Raw genomic sequence first — 20,407 nt, 5'->3', positions numbered from 1 at the left:
TTTTAATAGTAATGAAATGCCACTGTCCCAAGGACGACGTGTTTCATCGTTGAGCGGCCGTCGGTGTCACGTACATGGTAACCAGCTTTCAGCGACGACGTACCGTGTTGCAACAACACCACCGCCGTTGCTCCAGCGCCCTCGAACCCATTCAACAGAATGAAACACAAATGCACAGTAAACACTATTTTTAACGTAAAGCTATACCTATCACAGATATACAGGTTTTTGATACTATGACCCGATACATTGTAGCTACGTTTCCTTGAATATAAATATTACATACTTCGTATATTCAGTATTTTTACTCCAAACCATACGTCAGCGAAGGCAAGTGGTGGTGGCCAAGGATGTGGTATATTCTCTCATGAATATCAACACAGCATGCAGATCGCGAATAAATAAATTATTAGAATTGGGGAAACTTCGTTTTTATTTGTCTGCTATCAGGTATTAAAATCCATGGAGAAGAAATAAAAACTTTGAGGCTCGCCGATGACATTGTAATTCTGTCAGAGACAGCAAAGGACTTGGAACAGCAGTTGAACGGAATGGATAGTGTCTTGAAAGGAGGGTATCAGAGAGACAGCAAAGGACTTGGAACAGCAGTTGAACGGAATGGATAGTGTCTTGAAAGGAGGGTATCAGATGAACATCAACATAAGCAAAACAAGGATAATGAAATGTCGTCAAATTAAGTCGGGTGATGCTGAGGGAATTAGATTAGGAAATGAGACACTTAAAGTAGTAGAGGAGTTATGCTATTTGGGGAGAAAAATAACTGATGATGGTCGAAGTAGGGAGGATATAAAATGTAGACTGGCAATGACAAGCAAAGCGTTTCTGAAGAAGAGAAATTTGTTAACATCGAGTATAGATTTAAGTGTCAGGAAGTTGTTTCTGAAAGTATTTGTATGGAGCCATGTATGGTAGTGAAACATGGACGATAAATAGTTTAGACAAGAAGAGAATAGAAGCTTTCGAAATGTGGTGCTACAGAAGAATGCTGAAGATTAGATGGGTAGTTCACATAACTAATGAGGAGGCATTGAATAGAATTGGGGAGAAGAGGAGCTTGTGGCACAACTTGACTAGAAGAAGGGATCGGTTGGTGGGACATGTTCTGAGACATCAGGGATCACCAATTTAGTATTGGAAGGCAGCGTGGAGGGTAAAAATCGAAGAGGAAGACCAAGAGATGAATACACTAAGCAGATTCCGAAGGACGTAGGCTGCAATAGGTACTGGGAGATGAAGAAGCTTGCACAGGATAGGGTAACATGGAGAGTTGCATCAAACCAGTCTCAGGACTGAAGACCACAACAACAACTATCAGGTCCATTGTTACCGTGGCCGATGTATATGTCACCATTCCCTTAAATAAAAGTTTTAGTACGTGTGCTCCATCATCATTTAGCAGAAATTGAGTAGTGAAGGCCGTGTATGCACGTTTGAATCAGGAGCGCCGGCCTGACCGCCGTTATATAAGCGGCACGCGGTTCGGCAGTTCTTCCGCCGGCGGGCGGGCGGGGAAAAATGAAAGGAGCGGAACGGCGCTGCACGGCAGCGAGAATGTCGGAAATGTAAGACGGACGTGCGGAAGAGGAGGGCGCTGGCGCCGCCGCCGGCTCCGGGCCCATCGCCGACAATAACTTGGGCAGTTATTCTTGTAGCTGCTGAAATATGACGAGGCCGCGCGTCTCCGGCGGCCTTATTGGCAGCGAAACTGCCCCCGGACCAGTTATTGCCGTCCCGGCGGCTGCGCGGCTCGCGGCTCGGTCGTTAGCCGAACCCGCCGCAGACGACGCCGCCGCCGCCGCCGCCGCCGCCACCACCACCGCCGCCGCGCTTGAATAATTACCACTCGCCGCGGCGGAAAAACCGCAGCCCGGCCACATAAACCTGCAAATAAGCTACTAAACCGTCACGGCTGCGGCCTTGGTGTGTCGCAGCGCTTCTGACTCGACTCGGGCCTGCTTCTTTACAGCCACCTCAGATATAAGAACACTCCTCTCCCTGTTGAGACAGTCAGCAACACTCTCAGATTCGTAACTGACAGGCAGAATAACGAAATGATAAACTCCTGCTGTGTAAATTGAAGGTGGAGGGGGAAGAAAGGAAAGGAAAGGAACTATTGACGCCAAAGGTATCGGGACTTTTTGCGCAATCAGCAGCGGCGAGTGAAAATGTGTGACTGACCCAGATTCGAACACGGGATCTCTTGCTTACTAGGCATCTGGGTTAACTACTGCGTTGCTCAAACACACCGATTATCGCAACTGCCTGGACTATCTCGGCACTCCTCTCAGTCCATCACACACTCCCACCTAGTGCCACCTATCCACAATCCTCGTCCATTTCCTCCATGCTCGCTACTTTGAGATTCGCGCAAGAAGTAGAGTTGGGTTGTTTGGGGGAAGAGACCAAACAGCGAGGTCATCGGTCTCATCGGATTAGGGAAGGATGGGAAAGGAAGTCGGCCGTGCCCTTTCAAAGGAACCATCCCAGCATTTGCCTGGAGTGATTTAGGGAAATCACGGAAAACCTATATCAGGATGGCCGGACGCGGGATTGAACCGTCGCCCTCCCGAATGTGAGTCCAGTGTGCTACCACTGCCAAGAAGTAGAACATAGTTGTGTATCTGCACTGAAGGTGGTGCATTCATTGCCCATCGAGGGAACCAATTTTATGAAAGCATCATTTCTGTCCTTTCAGACATGTCCAAAAGAACAGACACCACGCATTCATACAATAATCTCCTACCGTACCATCATTTGATCACTAAACTGATTCCAAAATTATTGGCATTATACTATTCAAAGTGCTACGTGGCAGATTGTGCCTAGTATGTCACTTAACCTGTTTTTTCTATGTAATATTCAACTCCCAGTAGTCAGTACAGTCAATTCTGCAGATAATATTGACTACTGCCAATGACTGCACTGCTGATTATTCCTTTTTCTTCTTTCCTTTTAATACAACGAGGAAGACCTGTTATTTCTGCAGCTTTGAGGCCTTTCTTTAGCTTGCTCGCAACAGGAAGTTAACTCAGGAGTGGGGTGTCATAATATGCTGAAAGCCAACTGTACGCAGGTAAAGAACAGGGAAATGGCAGTCTCCTAAATCTATACAACAGCCGGCCGCGGTGGTCTAGCTGTTCTAGGCGTTCAGTCCGGAACCGCGCGACTGCTACGGTCGCAGGTTCGAATCCTGCCTAGGGCATGGTTGTGTGTGATGTCCTTAGGTTAGTTAGGTTTAAGTAGTTCTAAGTTCTAGGGGACTGATGACCACAGCTGTTAAGTCCCATAGTACTCAGAGCCATTTGAACCATTTGAACTAAACCATTTACGATGTCCAGACGATATACTCCATGGGTAGAAATGCATCGTGCAGGATGTTTGATGGTTTACGTTATACACGAAGGGAAACATTTTTCACCTACTCTGCGACGCAGGAACAGTTTGCCGTTGGACACATGCATATTAAATTTAAAGTCATCGGAAAAGATTACTCTGTCCCACATCTCTGTTGTCCATGAATATCTGCTGTTGCCCATTTTAGCAGCTGTTCTGTTACTGTGTCAACAAACGTTTCTTTCCAGATCGACGCGATACGAGTCCAGCTTCTGACAGATTGTTTCTAACATTTCTGCTGGTTACTGGGACGTCATAAATTTCCTCCCAGTTTCGCTGTAGCTCAATTGATGAAAGGTGACGACTGATGAGAGAAATTCCTCCCATTTTCATATGTTGTTTGATAGTAGATGCCTTTTTCTACTTTTCCTTTCTTACTATCAACAGTCCCTTTCTCCACGTATTTTTTCAGCAACCTCGAAAATGTAGCCTGATTAAAACCTGGTGGTGGTGGTGGTTAGTGTTTAACGTCCCGTCGACAACGAGGTCATTAGAGACGGAGCGCAAGCTCGGGTTAGGGAAGGATTGGGAAGGAAATCGGCCGTGCCCTTTCAAAGGAACCATCCCGGCATTTGCCTGAAACGATTTAGGGAAATCACGGAAAACCTAAATCAGGATGGCTGGAGACGGGATTGAACCGTCGTCCTCCCGAATGCGATTAAAACCTGTCTTAGAGGATATTTCTTTTGTGCTGAGGACAACTGACACATAGCAATTATAGATCTTTCTTCTTCGGAGTTAATTACCTGGATCTGCGCATATTTTCGCTTCATTGGGTCAATACAAAATGACTTTATGGACAGTGTTTAGTTGAAGCTGACAAGACCGCCAACAAACAGTTAGATACTGTTCGAAGAACGTGATAAGAAATGAAACAATAAGGGCAACAATATGTACCCGATTATTTAACAACAGTGGACTGGTATAACCTGAAGCAAACAGCCGTCAAAGACCAAATTATGAAGTAATATTTGGTGATTCAATAAATAATTGCACCACTGTAAGATCACCAGGCAAAATATTAGTTATCCCTTTAAAGTGCCACTTGTTGGTAGAAATGAACTACCGCGTTCTGCGGTGCCTAACACTACTTTGCGAATACTGTTGCGCGATTTGCTGATGTATCAATGGAGACTGATCAAAGTGTTTATGAGGTATGGTGTATATCTCGCAAACATGTATCACATTTTTAGAACGGTTGTCCTGAAATGATCTTAATAGATAGGCACCAGAGACGAGCGAAACGGCTAATAAATGACGATCGGTTTCTAAAATCGACAGAAATTGCTGCGTTGATCAAATGCTCGTCTGTTTCACCTGCATAATAGCTTGTTGGCCTGTCTTTGGAACGAAATGCACTCCTGGAAATGGAAAAAAGAACACATTGACACCGGTGTGTCAGACCCACCGTACTTGCTCCGGACACTGCGAGAGGGCTGTACAAGCAATGATCACACGCACGGCACAGCGGACATACCAGGAACCGCGGTGTTGGCCGTCGAATGGCGCTAGCTGCGCAGCATTTGTGCACCGCCGCCGTCAGTGTCAGCCAGTTTGCCGTGGCATACGGAGCTCCATCGCAGTCTTTAACACTGGTAGCATGCCGCGACAGCGTGGACGTGAACCGTATGTGCAGTTGACGGACTTTGAGCGAGGGCGTATAGTGGGCATGCGGGAGGCCGGGTGGACGTACCGCCGAATTGCTCAACACGTGGGGCGTGAGGTCTCCACAGTACATCGATGTTGTCGCCAGTGGTCGGCGGAAGGTGCACGTGCCCGTCGACCTGGGACCGGACCGCAGCGACGCACGGATGCACGCCAAGACCGTAGGATCCTACGCAGTGCCGTAGGGGACCGCACCACCACTTCCCAGCAAATTAGGGACACTGTTGCTCCTGGGGTATCGGCGACGACCATTCGCAACCGTCTCCATGAAGCTGGGCTACGGTCCCGCACACCGTTAGGCCGTGTTCTGCTCACGCCCCAACATCGTGCAGCCCGCCTCCAGTGGTGTCGCGACAGGCGTGAATGGAGGGACGAATGGAGACGTGTCGTCTTCAGCGATGAGAGTCGCTTCTGCCTTGGTGCCAATGATGGTCGTATGCGTGTTTGGCGCCGTGCAGGTGAGCGCCACAATCAGGACTGCATACGACCGAGGCACACAGGGCCAACACCCGGCATCATGGTGTGGGGAGCGATCTCCTACACTGGCCGTACACCACTGGTGATCGTCGAGGGGACACTGAATAGTGCACGGTACATCCAAACCGTCATCGAACCCATCGTTCTACCATTCCTAGACCGGCAAGGGAACTTGCTGTTCCAACAGGACGATGCACGTCCGCATGTATCCCGTGCCACCCAACGTGCTCTAGAAGGTGTAAGTCAACTACCCTGGCCAGCAAGATCTCCGGATCTGTCCCCCATTGAGCATGTTTGGGACTGGATGAAGCGTCGTCTCACGCGGTCTGCACGTCCAGCACGAACGCTGGTCCAACTGAGGCGCCAGGTGGAAATGGCATGGCAAGCCGTTCCACAGGACTACATGCAGCATCTCTACGATCGTCTCCATGGGAGAATAGCAGCCTGCATTGCTGTGAAAGGTGGATATACACTGTACTAGTGCCGACATTGTGCATGCTCTGTTGCCTGTGTCTATGTGCCTGTGGTTCTGTTAGTGTCATCATGTGATGTATCTGACCCCAGGAATGTGTCAATAAAGTTTCCCCTTCCTGGGACAATGAATTCACGGTGTTCTTATTTCAATTTGCAGGAGTGTACATCACTGATTCTGCGTATCAGGGACCCGACAGTTTGCTGGTAGGTCTGTGGAGGTGTGTGGCATTAGATGTCTACGCACAGGATAGGTAATTCGAGTAAATAATGGGCTGCTGATTTGCATAGCGACCCGAATGGTTCCATAGGATTTTCGTCAGGCGAATTGGTCCCAGAGGTCTCAGCACTGGTTCACTATAATGCTCCTCAAACCATTGTAGCACGGTTTTGGTTCAAAGACACGGAAAATTATACTGCTGAAGTCGTTGGGGAACACATCAAGCATGGAAGAATGCAGGTGGTCCGCAGCTGTCAGCGTGTCTTCGATCACGACCACAGCTCCTAAGCAAGGAGAATGTGTCTCACAGTATAAAACTGCTCCCACCAGCGTGTGACCGCGCCCGCTCCACGTTTACAGACGCGCTTCACCTCGATGAAGGCATTGATGGTGATGACCAGCGACCTATTGAAGCAAAAGTGTGATTCTACCAAAGAGCCAACACGTTTCCGTTGATCGACGGTCGAAGCCCTATGGTCACATGCCCACTGCAGTTATAATTGTCGATGTCACTGGGTCAACATGTGAACACGTAGGGATGGTCTGTTGCCGAACTTAGTCATCGACAATATATGATGAAGGGTGTGCTCCGAAACACTTGTTCATGCACCAGCATTGTGCTCTTTCGGTAGAGATGCAACAGATCGCCATCTATCCTTCTTTACAGAGCAGACAAGCCTCCAAACTCCACGTTCTGTGAAGAGTCGTGGACGTCCAATCATTTAGCATCTATTGGTAGTTTCATTGTCCTTCTCCCTTTTTCCGTAGATGCTCACGACAGTAGCACGTCAACATTCGAAAAATTTTCGAGATACATATTCACAGGCTCTGCGTAATAATAAACTGCTCTATGTCAGAGTCCTTTATCTCAATGGTTTTACATTCGTGAAAACATCCCGCCGCACCGAAAAACGACTCCGTTTGAATTATTGCCTGCCCAGCTAGAGTTTAATATGTCTGGCAACCTGTCCGCTATTTCGCGATAGTACAAAACAAGCTGCCCTCCAATATCTTTGCTAGGGTGGTTCCCCGTCTGTGTCTTCTCCACTTGCATATTTCTGTTACCGAGTACCGCACCCGTAACGCCACGAGGTGGCATCCAACATCACGGTGGGCAGTGTTCATTTGTTTTTGCTGATCAGTGTATACCATAGTTGGAGTCACGAACGACGGCGGTCGGGTTTAGGCTTGTTGTGCGCACCTACGTCACATATGCTCCGACAGTCGACGAGCGCTGAACTGTGAATGCTGTAGCTAATGCAGGCATTAAACGTGATCGTAGCGAATTGTTTAGTAAATTTCGATTCTATTTGTTGCAAGTTGCTATCGTTGATTGTGGTGTTTACTGATAAATTCTGCAAAACTAAGCGGGAGACATAATTTACAGGGTATCTTTCAAGTGGAAAAAAGCATGCGCATGCGCATACCACAACTGTCGCTTGGAATCGTCAACTATGCAATCCCCGTCCGTGCCTCGACATGCAAAACCGCCATCGTTCGTGGTTCGGACTCCAGAGCGCTCTCAGTCCCGACAATGTGAAAAATTATATAATTTTAAAATTTCTCACAAAAGTAATCGTTATTGTCATAGTAAGCAGCGAATACAAAAGGAATTGCCAAAAAGTAAAACTAAGTTGTTTGAAGGACATGGTTTTGCTTTGAATCCACTCGCACATATAGTTTTCAGTCACCTATTCCACGTGATACATTTGAAAGCAATTTTGCATTTTTTTAAAGATAAAAGCTCATACTTCGATACTTCCTTGCACTTAAAATGCAATTGACCCTAAATAATTATCAGAAGTGTGGCTTCATCCATATAAGTACGAAAAGGAATCCGTTAAATTACGATTACGCGGGAAATCACTCAGATCTAAAGGTTGTCATATCGATTAAATACCTGGAAATTACGATTACGAACAACTTAAATTGGAACGATTAGACAGATGGTGATGTGTGGAAGGTAAAGCAAACACAGCTTCCTACTGGCAGAAGACTTACAAACTGCACCCGGTCTACTAAAGAGACTGCCGACATTACGCGGGCCCGTCCTCTGCTAGACTACTGAAGTGCAATATGGGTTCCTTACTAGACTGGACTGATGGAGAGCATCGAACAAGGTTCAATGGAGGGCAGCTTGTTTTGTACTATCGCGAAATAGCGGACAGGTTGCCAGACATATTAAACTCTAGCTGGGGCGGCAATAATTCAAACGAAGTCGTTTTTCGGTGCGGCGGGATGTTTTCACGAAACATCAATCTCAAACGTTCTCCTGCCATTGAGAAATTATTTCGTTTACACCCCCCTACGTAGGGAGAAATGATCACTGTCATAAAATAAGGGAAACCAGAGATCGCACGGAAAGTTTTGTGTGTTCATTTGTGCCAATCGCTTATACGAAGTGGTACGATAGAGGAATAGTGTGCAAGTGGTATTTAAGAGTGAACTGAAGAGTAGGCACGGACATGTAGACGTTTAGATGTATATGCCTAAAACAAGTTATAGTACTAAATAACAAGCAAAAATGGGCCTAAAATATAATAAATTTTATATCAAAACTACGCACTGTCCCAGTCATTTCATTGCGAAACTACTCATGAAAGCAGCAGTACAAACTAAAATTTTGGTTACAATAAATAAAGATATACTTAATTTGAATGTCAATGATCTCCTTAATATGGCTACTATTTAAAAAATTCGCATGTTACAAGCTCCTACAATTACAATTACACGTAGCACAAACTCCACGCTGACTATTGCTTTCAAAGTCGTAAGTGACTGCTATAATGCACTACTTTTGTAGAAGTATCTCAGTGTACCACTAGATAAGTCTTGGAACAGCATTGGTGGTTTCAAGAAAAATGCACTGGTACTTCAAATCAAAAAGAATAGAATTTTGGTTTTCGGAACCACTGGTACTCAAAGCTGTGTGAAGGCTGGATGTTTTGGTGGTATGTTTCGTACCATTAGTTGGGTTCTGTCTTTCAGATTACCGTGATCGTAAACGAGCATTCTAGAAGAACAAGTGTCGTACTTTTTTCTACGTATTCGTGATGAGTATTCTGTGGACGCTCCCAGCTAGCAAGATGACAACAGCCATGCCAACAGGGCTACTCGCATGTGTTCCAGGTACAACAACACGCACACTACCGCACTTCCACTGGGCCGCCAAAACAGCCGATCTTAACCCTGTGGGAAATTTCTTGGGCTTATGGAACGGAAGGTGAAATTAATCATCACTGTGCGACTTCTGCTGGATTTGGCATTCCTGAAGAAATTTGCGAGCTCTGTTCGTTAACGAATGGTTGTAGGCGATATGATGCGTTATTAGCGTGACGTCATCTGGCGACATATAATGTTTTATCCTCTGTTCTTACTTCTTTTTAATAAAAGTTGTTATTAAAAAGTTTAGAAATTATCGTGCGCAGTGATATTGCAACACAGAACTAGCATTTAGAAATGTAATACAAATTTTGCCTTTTATTGTATCTAAGGCTGCTTCTTTCGTAAGAATGAAAGTTCAACACTTTGTAAAATTTCGGTCTTGTTGCAGCTTCCTTTTTCTTTATTCTTCTTCCTTTTTTCTTTTCTTATTGAATACTCTGCGCAATTATCCTCCTTGTAGCTCAACAATCGGAATGATGTGGCGAGACCGCTACGGTCGCTGGTTCGAATCCTGCCTCGGGCATGGATGTGTGTGATGTCCTTAGGTTGGTTAGGTTTAAGTAGTTCTAAGTTCTAGGGGACATATGACCTCAGCAGTTGAGTCCCATAGTGCTCAGAGCCATTTGAACCATTTTTTTGATGTGGCGGGTGGTTAAAATTAAAATCTCGCTACGTGAGAGGGCCATCATGACGATCGAGTGATCGTAGAACAATGAAACTTTGAGGAAACATTTTTAAGGACAAGCCGAAGACGAATAATGAGTGAAACATTTGAGACAAACACGTTTTAATTTCCACGCGAGAGGATACCATTTGTCTATTGCGTGCGACCATTATGTTCCAGATTCCGAAAGCTGCAGACTGGTCTACTGCTGCCCGAAATAACTTTGGACCATGGAATGTTCAGCTGTCGTGACACAGCTCATGCAGACTTCAAGACTTCTCAACCGTGGAAACAGTCACTTCTTCAACAATTTCTGGTGCAGTTAGCAGTCTGTTTCTCCCAGGAGCAACTTCCAGAAAGCCAACTAATCTGAACTTCGAAATTATGTTCTTCAACCCTGGCGCAGAGAGATGGCTTCTCTGTATTCCTTTAATTCGTCGTTAATTTCAAAGATCAGCAGCACTATTGCTCTTGTTTTGATAAAACGTTTTTACGAGTAAAACTACTCTGACCTTGCCCAGACCCATGTCGACTATCTGTTAGTAGAATTAACAATGATACTTGTGTTTCAGCCCTGCTTTGCCATACCATTACTGGCGCCTGTCGGCAGGTCATGACGCTAACACTACTAAGAGCGCAAATCCTGCAGCGCACAGCCTGAACATCATTCCTGTGAAGCTGGATACACGTACGGCAAATAGTTTTCCGTAAACACTGGCTCAAGTAGCAAGAGTTTAACTGTCATCACTCTGTAGATTGTGTGAATGGGAAAGAGAGCGTGTCACTTGTGGTTATGTTGTGATTTTTAGTTGTCCTCAGTAACAAGACTGTTTTGGAGCAGCTGTCGAGAGTAGTCTATCCTGTACAAGTCCATTCATGTCTGGAAATTACACCCGTTTCAACCTGGTTACTTAATTCATGTCTTGTACTCCATTTACGGTATTTTTTCCTCACACTTCCCTACGTTAGGAAATTAACATATAAAGTTTCCTATCAACCGATCACTTCTTTTAGTCATCCCTTGATGTCGCATCAATGGATATCGAGAACTTATATACAAATATTCCCGTCGATGAAGCCTTAGAGATAATAAAAACTAATCTATTAATTAACGGGTGTCTAGGCCAATCTGAAGCTGTAGAACTGATTGAAATATTGCAATTTGTTCTGTCGTATAACTACTTTCTATTCAACAATAAATGTTACAGACAAGGCGATGGACTCACTATGGGAAGCTGCCTAGCAGGAACAATAGAAGACGATTTTATCAACCAGCTGCAAAAGACTTTCTTCGAGACGAACCCAGAGATTCCGACGAATATAGTATATTACAGAAGATATGTCGATGACTCATTTATTCTTTATAGAGGTAGTAAAACGCAAATAGATGATGTGGCACAGAAGTTAAGCAGTATACATTCCAAGATGAAATTCACGACAGAAATTGAAGTAGCTTATAAGATAAATTTCCTAGATCTGACGATTCATAACAAAAATGGTAGACATACGTTCCAAATATTTAGGAAACCAACATGTACGGGCGTGATTATCAATGCCCACTCCAATCACCCACTACGTCAGAAACACACATATTTTTATTCAATGTTGCACAGAATAGTAAAACTTCCATTATGTCAAATTGAAGTGAAAAAAGAACTTGACATATTAAGACAAGTCGCCCTTGCAATTGATTATGACCCAGATACAGTTAACTCCATACATAGCAAAATTAAAAAGAAGATAAAAAGGAACGAGAAACGACAGGTAAAACCGACATCCGAAAAGGATAAGTACGCCACTATGAAATATATAGGCAAAACATCAAATAAAATCGAACATACAGGGTGTTACAAAAAGGTACGGCCAAACTTTCAGGAAACGTTCCTCACACACAAAGAAAGATTAGAAAATATGTTATGTGGACATGTGTCCGGAAACGCTTACTTTCCATGTTAGAGCTCATTTTATTACTTCTCTTGAAATCACATTAATCATGGAATGGAAACATACAACAACAGAACGTACCAGCTTGACTTAAACACTTTGTTACAGGAAATGTTCAAAATGTCCTCCGTTAGCGAGGATACATGCATCCACCCTCCGTCGCATGGAATCCCTGATGCGCTGATGCAGCCCTGGAGAATGGCGTATTGTATCACAGCCGTCCGCAATACGAGCACGAAGAGTCTCTACATTTAGTACCGGGGTTGCGTAGACAAGAGCTTTCAAATGCCCACCATAAATGAAAGTCAGGAGGGTTGAGGTCAGGAGAGCGTGGAGGCCATGGAATTTGTCCGCCTCTACCAATCCACCGGTCACCGAATCTGTTGTTGAGAAGCGTACGAACACTTCGACTGAAATGTGCAGGAGCTCCATCGAGCATGAACCACGGATGAACCATTCGCAGAAGTGTACCCGTGGAGGCCAATCAGCTGCTGATAGTGCCTGCACACGCTGTACATGGTACGGAAATAAATGGTTCTCCCGTAGCACTCTCCATACAGTGACGTGGTCAATGTTACCTTGTACAGCAGCAACTTCTCTGACGCTGACATTAAGGTTATCGACAACTGCACCAAGAATTGCCTCATCCATTGCAGGTGTCCTCGTCGTTTTAGGTCTTCCCCAGTCGCGAGTCATAGGCTGGAATGTTCCGTGCTCCCTAAGACGCCGATCAATTGCTTCGAACGTCTTCCTGTCGGGACACCTTCGTTCTGGAAATCTGTCTCGATACAAACGTACCGCGCCATGGCTATTGCCCCGTGCTAATCCATACATCAAATGGGCATCTGCCAACTCCGCATTTTGTAAACATTGCACTGACTGCAAAACCACGTTCGTGATGAACACTAACCTGTTGATGTTACGTACTGATGCTAGTACTGTAGTGCTGTACTGTAGAGCAATGAGTCGCATGTCAACACAAGCACCGAAGTCAACATTACCTTCCTTCAATTGGGCCAACTGGCGGTGAATCGAGGAAGTACAGTACTAAATGAACTCTAACATGGAAATTAAGCGTTTCCGGACACATGTCCACATAACGTCTCTTCTTTATTTGTGTGTGAGGAATGTTTCCTGAAAGTTTGGCCGTACCTTTTTGTAACACCCTGTATATTCCAAAGAAACCGCGTTAAAATTGCATTTAGGACTTCCAATAATTTAAAACGACTAGTGCGTCATTACTTGCCTCGGAAAAATAATAAATATTGTAAATCGGGGGTCTACAAAGTATCATGTCATGAATGCGAAAAAGCTATATCGGACAGTCAGGCAGGTCCTTTGATGTAAGATTTAAAGAACAAACGTATCCCAGTATTAAGACAGCGCTAGGCTTACATATGCAAGAGGATGGTCATAATATCGGTAACGTCGACGAACAGCTTCACATTCTACATGAAGTTACAAAAAGTAAACGATTAGACATTTTAGAACAACTGGAGATTTGTGTTACGAGACGTAGAGAACCTGACAAACTCCTCAATAAACAGAATGAATTTGCAACAGACACACACTTCAACATTTACGACTATCTGTTCATCTCAGCGAATCGTTTTTACTACATGTGTGCTTCGCTGAGGATGGAGCCTTCCGGCGGTCGAGTATTCCACTGTGTAGTGCGGGCCGCAGCAGATGTCAACAACCTCTAAGGCGGAGGAGCGAGCCAGCCACCTGCAGCAGGGCACAACACTCGTCGTCCTGCCCATGTCGTCCCTGTCGTACCAGTGGACAACGCCATAAACAGGCAATAGCCGGAAATACACTGTACAAGTGCTACTACTATCTTCGTCTAAAGCAACGTTTTCTCCTTGTTCTGAAATGTTATTTTACTGATTTAACGATCTGTCTGTAATTTTAAATTTTATGTACATTTGACCTAAATATTAATAGTAAATTTGTATATTTTAGGCCTTTGAAAAATGAAGACTATCTTATAGTGGACGAGCGCATCTAGCGCAAAGAGGGTGAACAAAATCTAAAAAAATTTTATATCTCTACAAGACCGGTGTTCTACATTTTATGTTCAGTTTGACAACGCATGAACCTGCGTTCACTGTAATCCACCTTTAGGTATGAACTATATGTATTTCGCATGAATTCATTTAGATCAGTAATAAGCGTGGTTAAATATTAGACTTATTTTTAGGTTATAATATAAATTTTCTTTTGTATAGTTTTAGCATCTCAAGATGGTCATTGTACGGACGAAACCGGTAATGACTGTGTCATAAACACGTGATTGTGTCTACAAATACACAAAAAAATTTAACAAAAGAGTCAATCACGCACTCCGTAGACAAAATGTCGTTTTTTCCCTTGAAGTCTTTTTTTTCTCAGATTACATTCAGTTCTTTCTCATTGGTAGCTAATCGAGCCAACGTATCTTCAGAATTATTTTGTAATGCCACATGTCAAAAGCTATTCTGTTCCTATTTGAACTGTTTTCGTCTATGTTTCCACATACGGTTACATCAAATTTTCCTCTTTATATATATATATATATATATATATATATATATATATATATATATATGTTAAAAGGATAGATACGCTTATTTCCATACCACTATATCAAAGTTCTGTTTGTTGCTGGATCCTACACATTCACTGGGAAAAATAAGATCTGTTTGAAAAACCAGCATTGGTTCAGGAATCACCACCACAAGGAAACACAAACGAAAAAGTACGGCTTGATCCTGGTATAGCAAGGACATACTGTAAACGAACTGCGACTTTCAGACAAATTATGAACTACACACACACATATATATATATATATATATATATATATATATATATATATATATATATATATATATATATATATATGAGGCTCATCGGCCATTTGACCATTTTCTTCTGTGCAGATGCACAGAGAGTGCCCGAACTCTTACGGGAATCGGCAGTAAAGTCGGCAGTAATGAGTATAGTGCGCAGGGACACTATAAATATAGTGCTGTACAATAAGTTGCGAATGTGGGTCTCACGGGAGGCGTGCCAGAGATACGTCCCTGCAGTTGCAGTATCATCTGTCTCCTCGGTGGCTCAGATGGATAGAACGTCTCCCATATAAGCAGGAGATCCTGAGTTCGAGTCCCGGTCGGGGTACACATTTTCAACTGTCCCCGTTGACTTATATCAACGCCTGTATGCAGCCAGGGGTTTTCATTTCATTCTACATTATGAACTGCAAGGTCACAGCGCGCAGCCGAGTTCTGCACCAAGGAAGCATTGTCAGCCCGAAGGTGGTTTTTGGAGAAAGAGGGGGAGAGGATCCTGACTACGCGGAGGGGTGCATTTGAGTCTCCATTTAAAAATAAGCGTATGTGTGTTTACCGTTTCAAAAATGGTTCAAATGGCTCTGAGCACTATGGGACTTAACATCTGTGGTCATCAGTCCCCTAGAACTTAGAACTACTTAAACCTAACTAACATAAGGACATCACACACATCCATGCCCGAGGCAGGATTCAAACCTGCGACCGTATCAGTCGCGCGGTTCCGGACTGAGCGCCTAGAACCGCTAGACCACCGCGGCCTGCTTTACCGTTTCCATTTTAAAAAAAAATGGTTCAAATGGCTGTGAGCACTGTGGGACTTAACATCTGAGGTCATGAGTCCCCTAGAACTACTTAAACCTAACTAACCTAAGGACACCACACACATCCATACCCGAGGGAAGATTCGAACCTGCGACCATAGCAGTCGAGCGGTTCCGGACTGAAGCGCGTAGTTCCGGAACCGCGCGACTGCTACGGTCGCAGGTTCGAATCCTGCCTCGGGCATGAATGTGTGTGAGGTCCTTAGGTTATTTAGGTTTAAGTAGTTCTAAGTTCTAGGAGACTGATGACCACAGCTGTTAAGTCCCATAGTGCTCAGAGCCATTTGAACCATTTTTTGAAGCGCGTAGAACCGCTCGGCCACAATGACCGGCGTTTCCATTTAAATTCCCTTTTCTCCAAACTTTTTTTTTACAGTTACTGTTCCTGTATCTGGAAAACTGCTTGTGAAACGTAGTTCGAACTTTGTGAACTGCTTTATTACGACTTTTCACACCTACTGAAGAACAATCATTGCAGTGATTCAATGGGCTTGAAGCTAGGTGTTTGCATTTACTGATTTAACGATCTGTCTGTAATTTTAAATGTTATGCACATTTGACCAAAAATTTCCATGTCTTCCTTTCTTTTGCGTGTCATTTCTTAATTCTATTTGAGTCAAAATAAGAAGTTTGCATATAATATCAAATGGTTCAAATGGCTCTGAGAACTATGGGACTCAACATCTTAGGTCATAAGTCCCCTAGAACTTAGAACTACTTAAACCTAACTTACCTAAGGACATCACACACACCCATGCCCGAGGCAGGATTCGAACCTGCGACCGTAGCAGTCCCGCGGTTCCGGACTGCAGCGCCAGAACCGCTAGACCACCGCGGCCAGCTTGCATATAACACCTGTAAAGGTTTTTGTCTTATGTCTTCATTGGTTCCAAAGATAAGGGTCAGAAATTATCGGTGGTTAACGCTGGCAGCATAGGCCTCGAAAACTCCCTTTGAGGGAAAGAAGTAGCAGACATTTTGTGAGAAGAACTACGTATATTTACCCAAACGCCGTGGGCGTTCGAGCTCCGTGCGGTAATTTCGACGGCGAGAGCCGCGTTTCCAGCGGAGCCGCTCGCCGTAACAAGTAATTTCCGCACGTGTCGCGGGCTGGTGACCGCGCTGCCGCTGCCGCTGTCGCTGTCGGCTGCAGCGGGGCGCGCCGTGTCACGGCGACTCGCCGCAGCCGCGTCACTAGGAGGGCGTCGGCGTCGGCGTCGGCGGGGCGTCGCGTGACAGTGACGGGTGTCTGGCGGCGTGGCGTGCTGCCGGCGTGGCGGCAGGCGCAGAGCCGAGAGCCGGCGGGACGAGGCGCCCGCTAAATCACGCTGTTGACAAACAAGAAGGAACCTCGCCGCAGCCTTACCGACAATAACTTGGGCAGTTAGTCTCGGAGATGCCCGCTCGCCGCTGAAATATGGTACGGCCTCGCTCCGCCCCGTCCACGCTTATTGGCAGCGGAACTGCGCGCGTCGCAGCCAGAGAGTCACGGAGCAGCTCTGCTCGCTGCCTGCGGGTAAAAGACCTGCTGTCTGTTCGTTTTGTCACACTCTGTAGCAGCTACTGCACGTCAAATTCTTGTGGGAACGAAGTCCAAGCTACTCAGGGCGATTCCACGAATCTCGCTGAAACAAAGGGGACTTAAATTTTTCCTCCATAAAGACTACAACTGGTAATTAAATATAAATAAAACAGGTTTTTTTTTACTTTAGTCACTTGTTTACTGTATTCACTACACATTTCGTTATTTCATAGCACCGTCTGCAAGTGCTGAACAGAGTTGCAAAACTATCACTGGCTACCGTAGACTATTATAACTAAGCACAGACTACCGCAGTTTTCCTACTAGCTTTCGTCACTTAAGGTTGTACCCGCGTTACCTGTACGTCTACATCTACATCTACATCTACATCTACATTTATACTCCGCAAGCCACCCAACGGTGTGTGTCGGAGGGTACTTTACGTGCCACTGTCATTACCTCCCTTTCCTGTTCCAGTCGCGTATGGTTCGCGGGAAGAACGACTGCCGGAAAACCTCCGTGCGCGCTCGAATCTCTCTAATTTTACATTCGTGATCTCCTCAGGAGGTGTAAGTAGGGGGAAGCAATATATTCAACACCTGATCGAGAAACGCATCCTCTCGAAACCTGGACAGCAAGCTACACCGCGATGCAGAGCGCCTCTCTTGCAGAGTCTGCCATTTGAGTTTGCTAAACATCTCCGTAACGCTATCACGCTTACCAAATAACCCTGTGACGAAACGCGCCGCTCTTCTTTGGATCTTCTCTATCTCCTCTGTCAACCCGATGTGGTACGGGTCCAACACTGACGAGCAATACTCAAGTATAGGTCCAACGAGTCTTTTGTAAACCACCTCCTTTGTTGATGGACTACATTTGAAACGTCCCCTTTGAACGATTATACATGACTGTGCTTAAACTAAGACACAATATTTTTTAGCGCAACGCAATCTGACTTTCAAAAATCCCTACAAAAGAATGGCCCTGACTAACATTAACCTACACCTTTCACAAATCACTTACCTCACCAAAAATCTTCGTTACTCGAACTACTGCAATACAGCGAGCGCCACTACTGCCAGCTACATAAAAGATTCAAACTACGGAAGGCACTAACTACTGATAGGCATAGTTAGCAAATGAAAGATTTTGATAGAGAACAAACAATGTATTTACCTTAATAGTCATAATTGACATCCAGTCTTACAAATTTCAGAACTCCGCCATCTCTCTCCCCACATCCACCACTGCTGGCGGCTCACCTCCAACTGCGCAACGCTACGCGCTGTTCACATCCAGCTGCCGCTGCCCAACACTACAATGGCAGACAACAATGCAAACTAGCCACAGACTGCACACAGCACAGCCAGTGATTTTCATACAGAGCGCTACGTAACGTTGCCAATAAGAAAACATAAACAGCCTACTTACACATTTTCTAAGGACTCTCCCAATGAATCTCAACCTGGCACCCGCCTTACCAACAGTTAATTTTATATGATCATTCCACTTCCAATCGTTCCGTACGCATACTCCCAGATATTTTACAGAAGTAACTGCTACCAGTGTTTGTTCCGCTATCATATAATCGTACAATAAAGGATCCTTCTTCCTATGTATTCGCAATACGTTACATTTGCTTTTGTCAAGGGTCAGTTGTCACTCCCTGCACCAAGTGCCTATCCGCTGCAGATCTTCCTGCGTTTCGCTGCAATTTTCTAATGCTGCAACTTCTCTGTATGCTACAGCATCATCCGCGGAAAGCCGCATGGAACTTCCGACACTATCTACTAGGTCATTTATATATATTGTGAAAAGCAATGGTCCCATAATACTCCCCTGTGGCACGCCAGAGGTTAGTTTAACGTCTGTAGACGTCTCTCCATTGAGAACAACATGCTGTGTTCTGTTTGCTAAAAAACTCTTCAATCCAGCCACACAGCCGGTCTGATATTCCGTAGGGTCTTACTTTATTTATCAGGCGACAGTGCGGAACTGTATCGAACGCCTTCCGGAAGTCAAGGAAAATGGCATCTACGTGTGAGCCTGTATCTAATGTTTTCTGGGTCTCATGAACAAATAAAGCGAGTTGGGTCTCACACGATCGCTGTTTCCGGAATCCACGTTGTTTCCTGCAGAGTATATTCTGGGTTTCCAGAAATGACATGATACGTGAGCAAAAAACATGTTCTAAAATTTTACAGCAGATGGATGTCAGAGATATAGGCCTGTAGTTTTGCGCATCTGCTCGACGACCCTTCTTGACAACTGGAACTACCTGTGCTCTTTTCGCATCATTTGGAACCATTCGTTCCTCTAGAGACTTGCAGTACACGGCTGTTAGAAGCGGGGTAAGTTCTTTCGCGTACTCTGTGTAGAATCGAATTGGTATTCCGTCAGGTCCAGTGGACTTTCTTCTGTTCAGTGATTTCAGTTGCTTCTCTGTTCCTTGGATACTTGTTTCGATGTCAGCCATTTTTACGTTCGTGCGAGGATTTTGAGAAGAAACTGCAGTGCGGTCTTCCTCTGTGAAACAGCTTTGGATAAAAGGTGTTTAGTATTTCAGCTTTGCGCGTGTCATCCTCTTTTTCAATGCCATTATCATCCCACGTCACGTATGTTGACTATGTATCTCCCAATTTCCTTTCTCTGCGTATGCGAGCAGTGTCTTACTACACTCATGCTCATAAATTAGGGATAATGCTGATACACGGTGAAACAACGCCTTGAAGGGCGGTTTGCGGGTTAAAATCACCTCGGGGTATGGCCATGCGGTGCATTTGACCTGCAGTCGTCGCATGGTGGCGCTGGCAGCAGTCCACATACGCAGAGGTGTGTTGGTGCATGTCAGAGTACGGTGCAGCGAGTAAGTGTGCAGACGTTTTCAGTGGTGCTAATGGTGACTGTGTGTTGAAAATGGCTCAAAGAAAATATATTGATGACGTTATGAGGCTGCTCAAACACAGCAGGTCGTAAACGGGCTCTCCGTGTGCCACAAAGTGTGATCTCAAGATTATGGCAACCATTACGGCAGGCAGGAAACGTGTCCAGGCGCTACAGTGCGGGACGTCCAGAGTGAACAACACCTCAAGAAGAACGATATCTCACCATCAGTGTCAGTGCCCGCAGACGGCCACGGGGTACTGCAGGTAGGCTTGCGCGGGACCTTTACCGCAGCCACTGGAACAGTTGTCTCCAGACACACAG

The 20,407-nt window shown here is 45.1% G+C and overlaps 1 protein-coding gene across 1 annotated transcript in view; it reads left to right on the top strand.

Annotated features, from left to right (window-relative positions):
• Positions 1 to 1,683: 1,683 nt before the first annotated feature.
• LOC126166862 (atherin-like) overlaps positions 1,684 to 20,407 on the top strand; it is a 47,944-nt gene continuing 29,220 nt past the window's right edge. The window contains exon 1 of the mRNA XM_049920440.1: positions 1,684 to 1,845. Coding sequence (XP_049776397.1) covers positions 1,684 to 1,845 — 162 coding nt within the window. The remainder of the gene's footprint in view (positions 1,846 to 20,407) is intronic.

This window comes from Schistocerca cancellata, chromosome 1 (genome assembly GCF_023864275.1).
Source record: "Schistocerca cancellata isolate TAMUIC-IGC-003103 chromosome 1, iqSchCanc2.1, whole genome shotgun sequence".
In the NCBI taxonomy this organism is placed as follows: Eukaryota; Metazoa; Arthropoda; class Insecta; order Orthoptera; family Acrididae; genus Schistocerca; species Schistocerca cancellata.
Note: the sequence above shows the minus strand (reverse complement) of the source record. Positions and strands in the feature narration are given on the sequence as shown.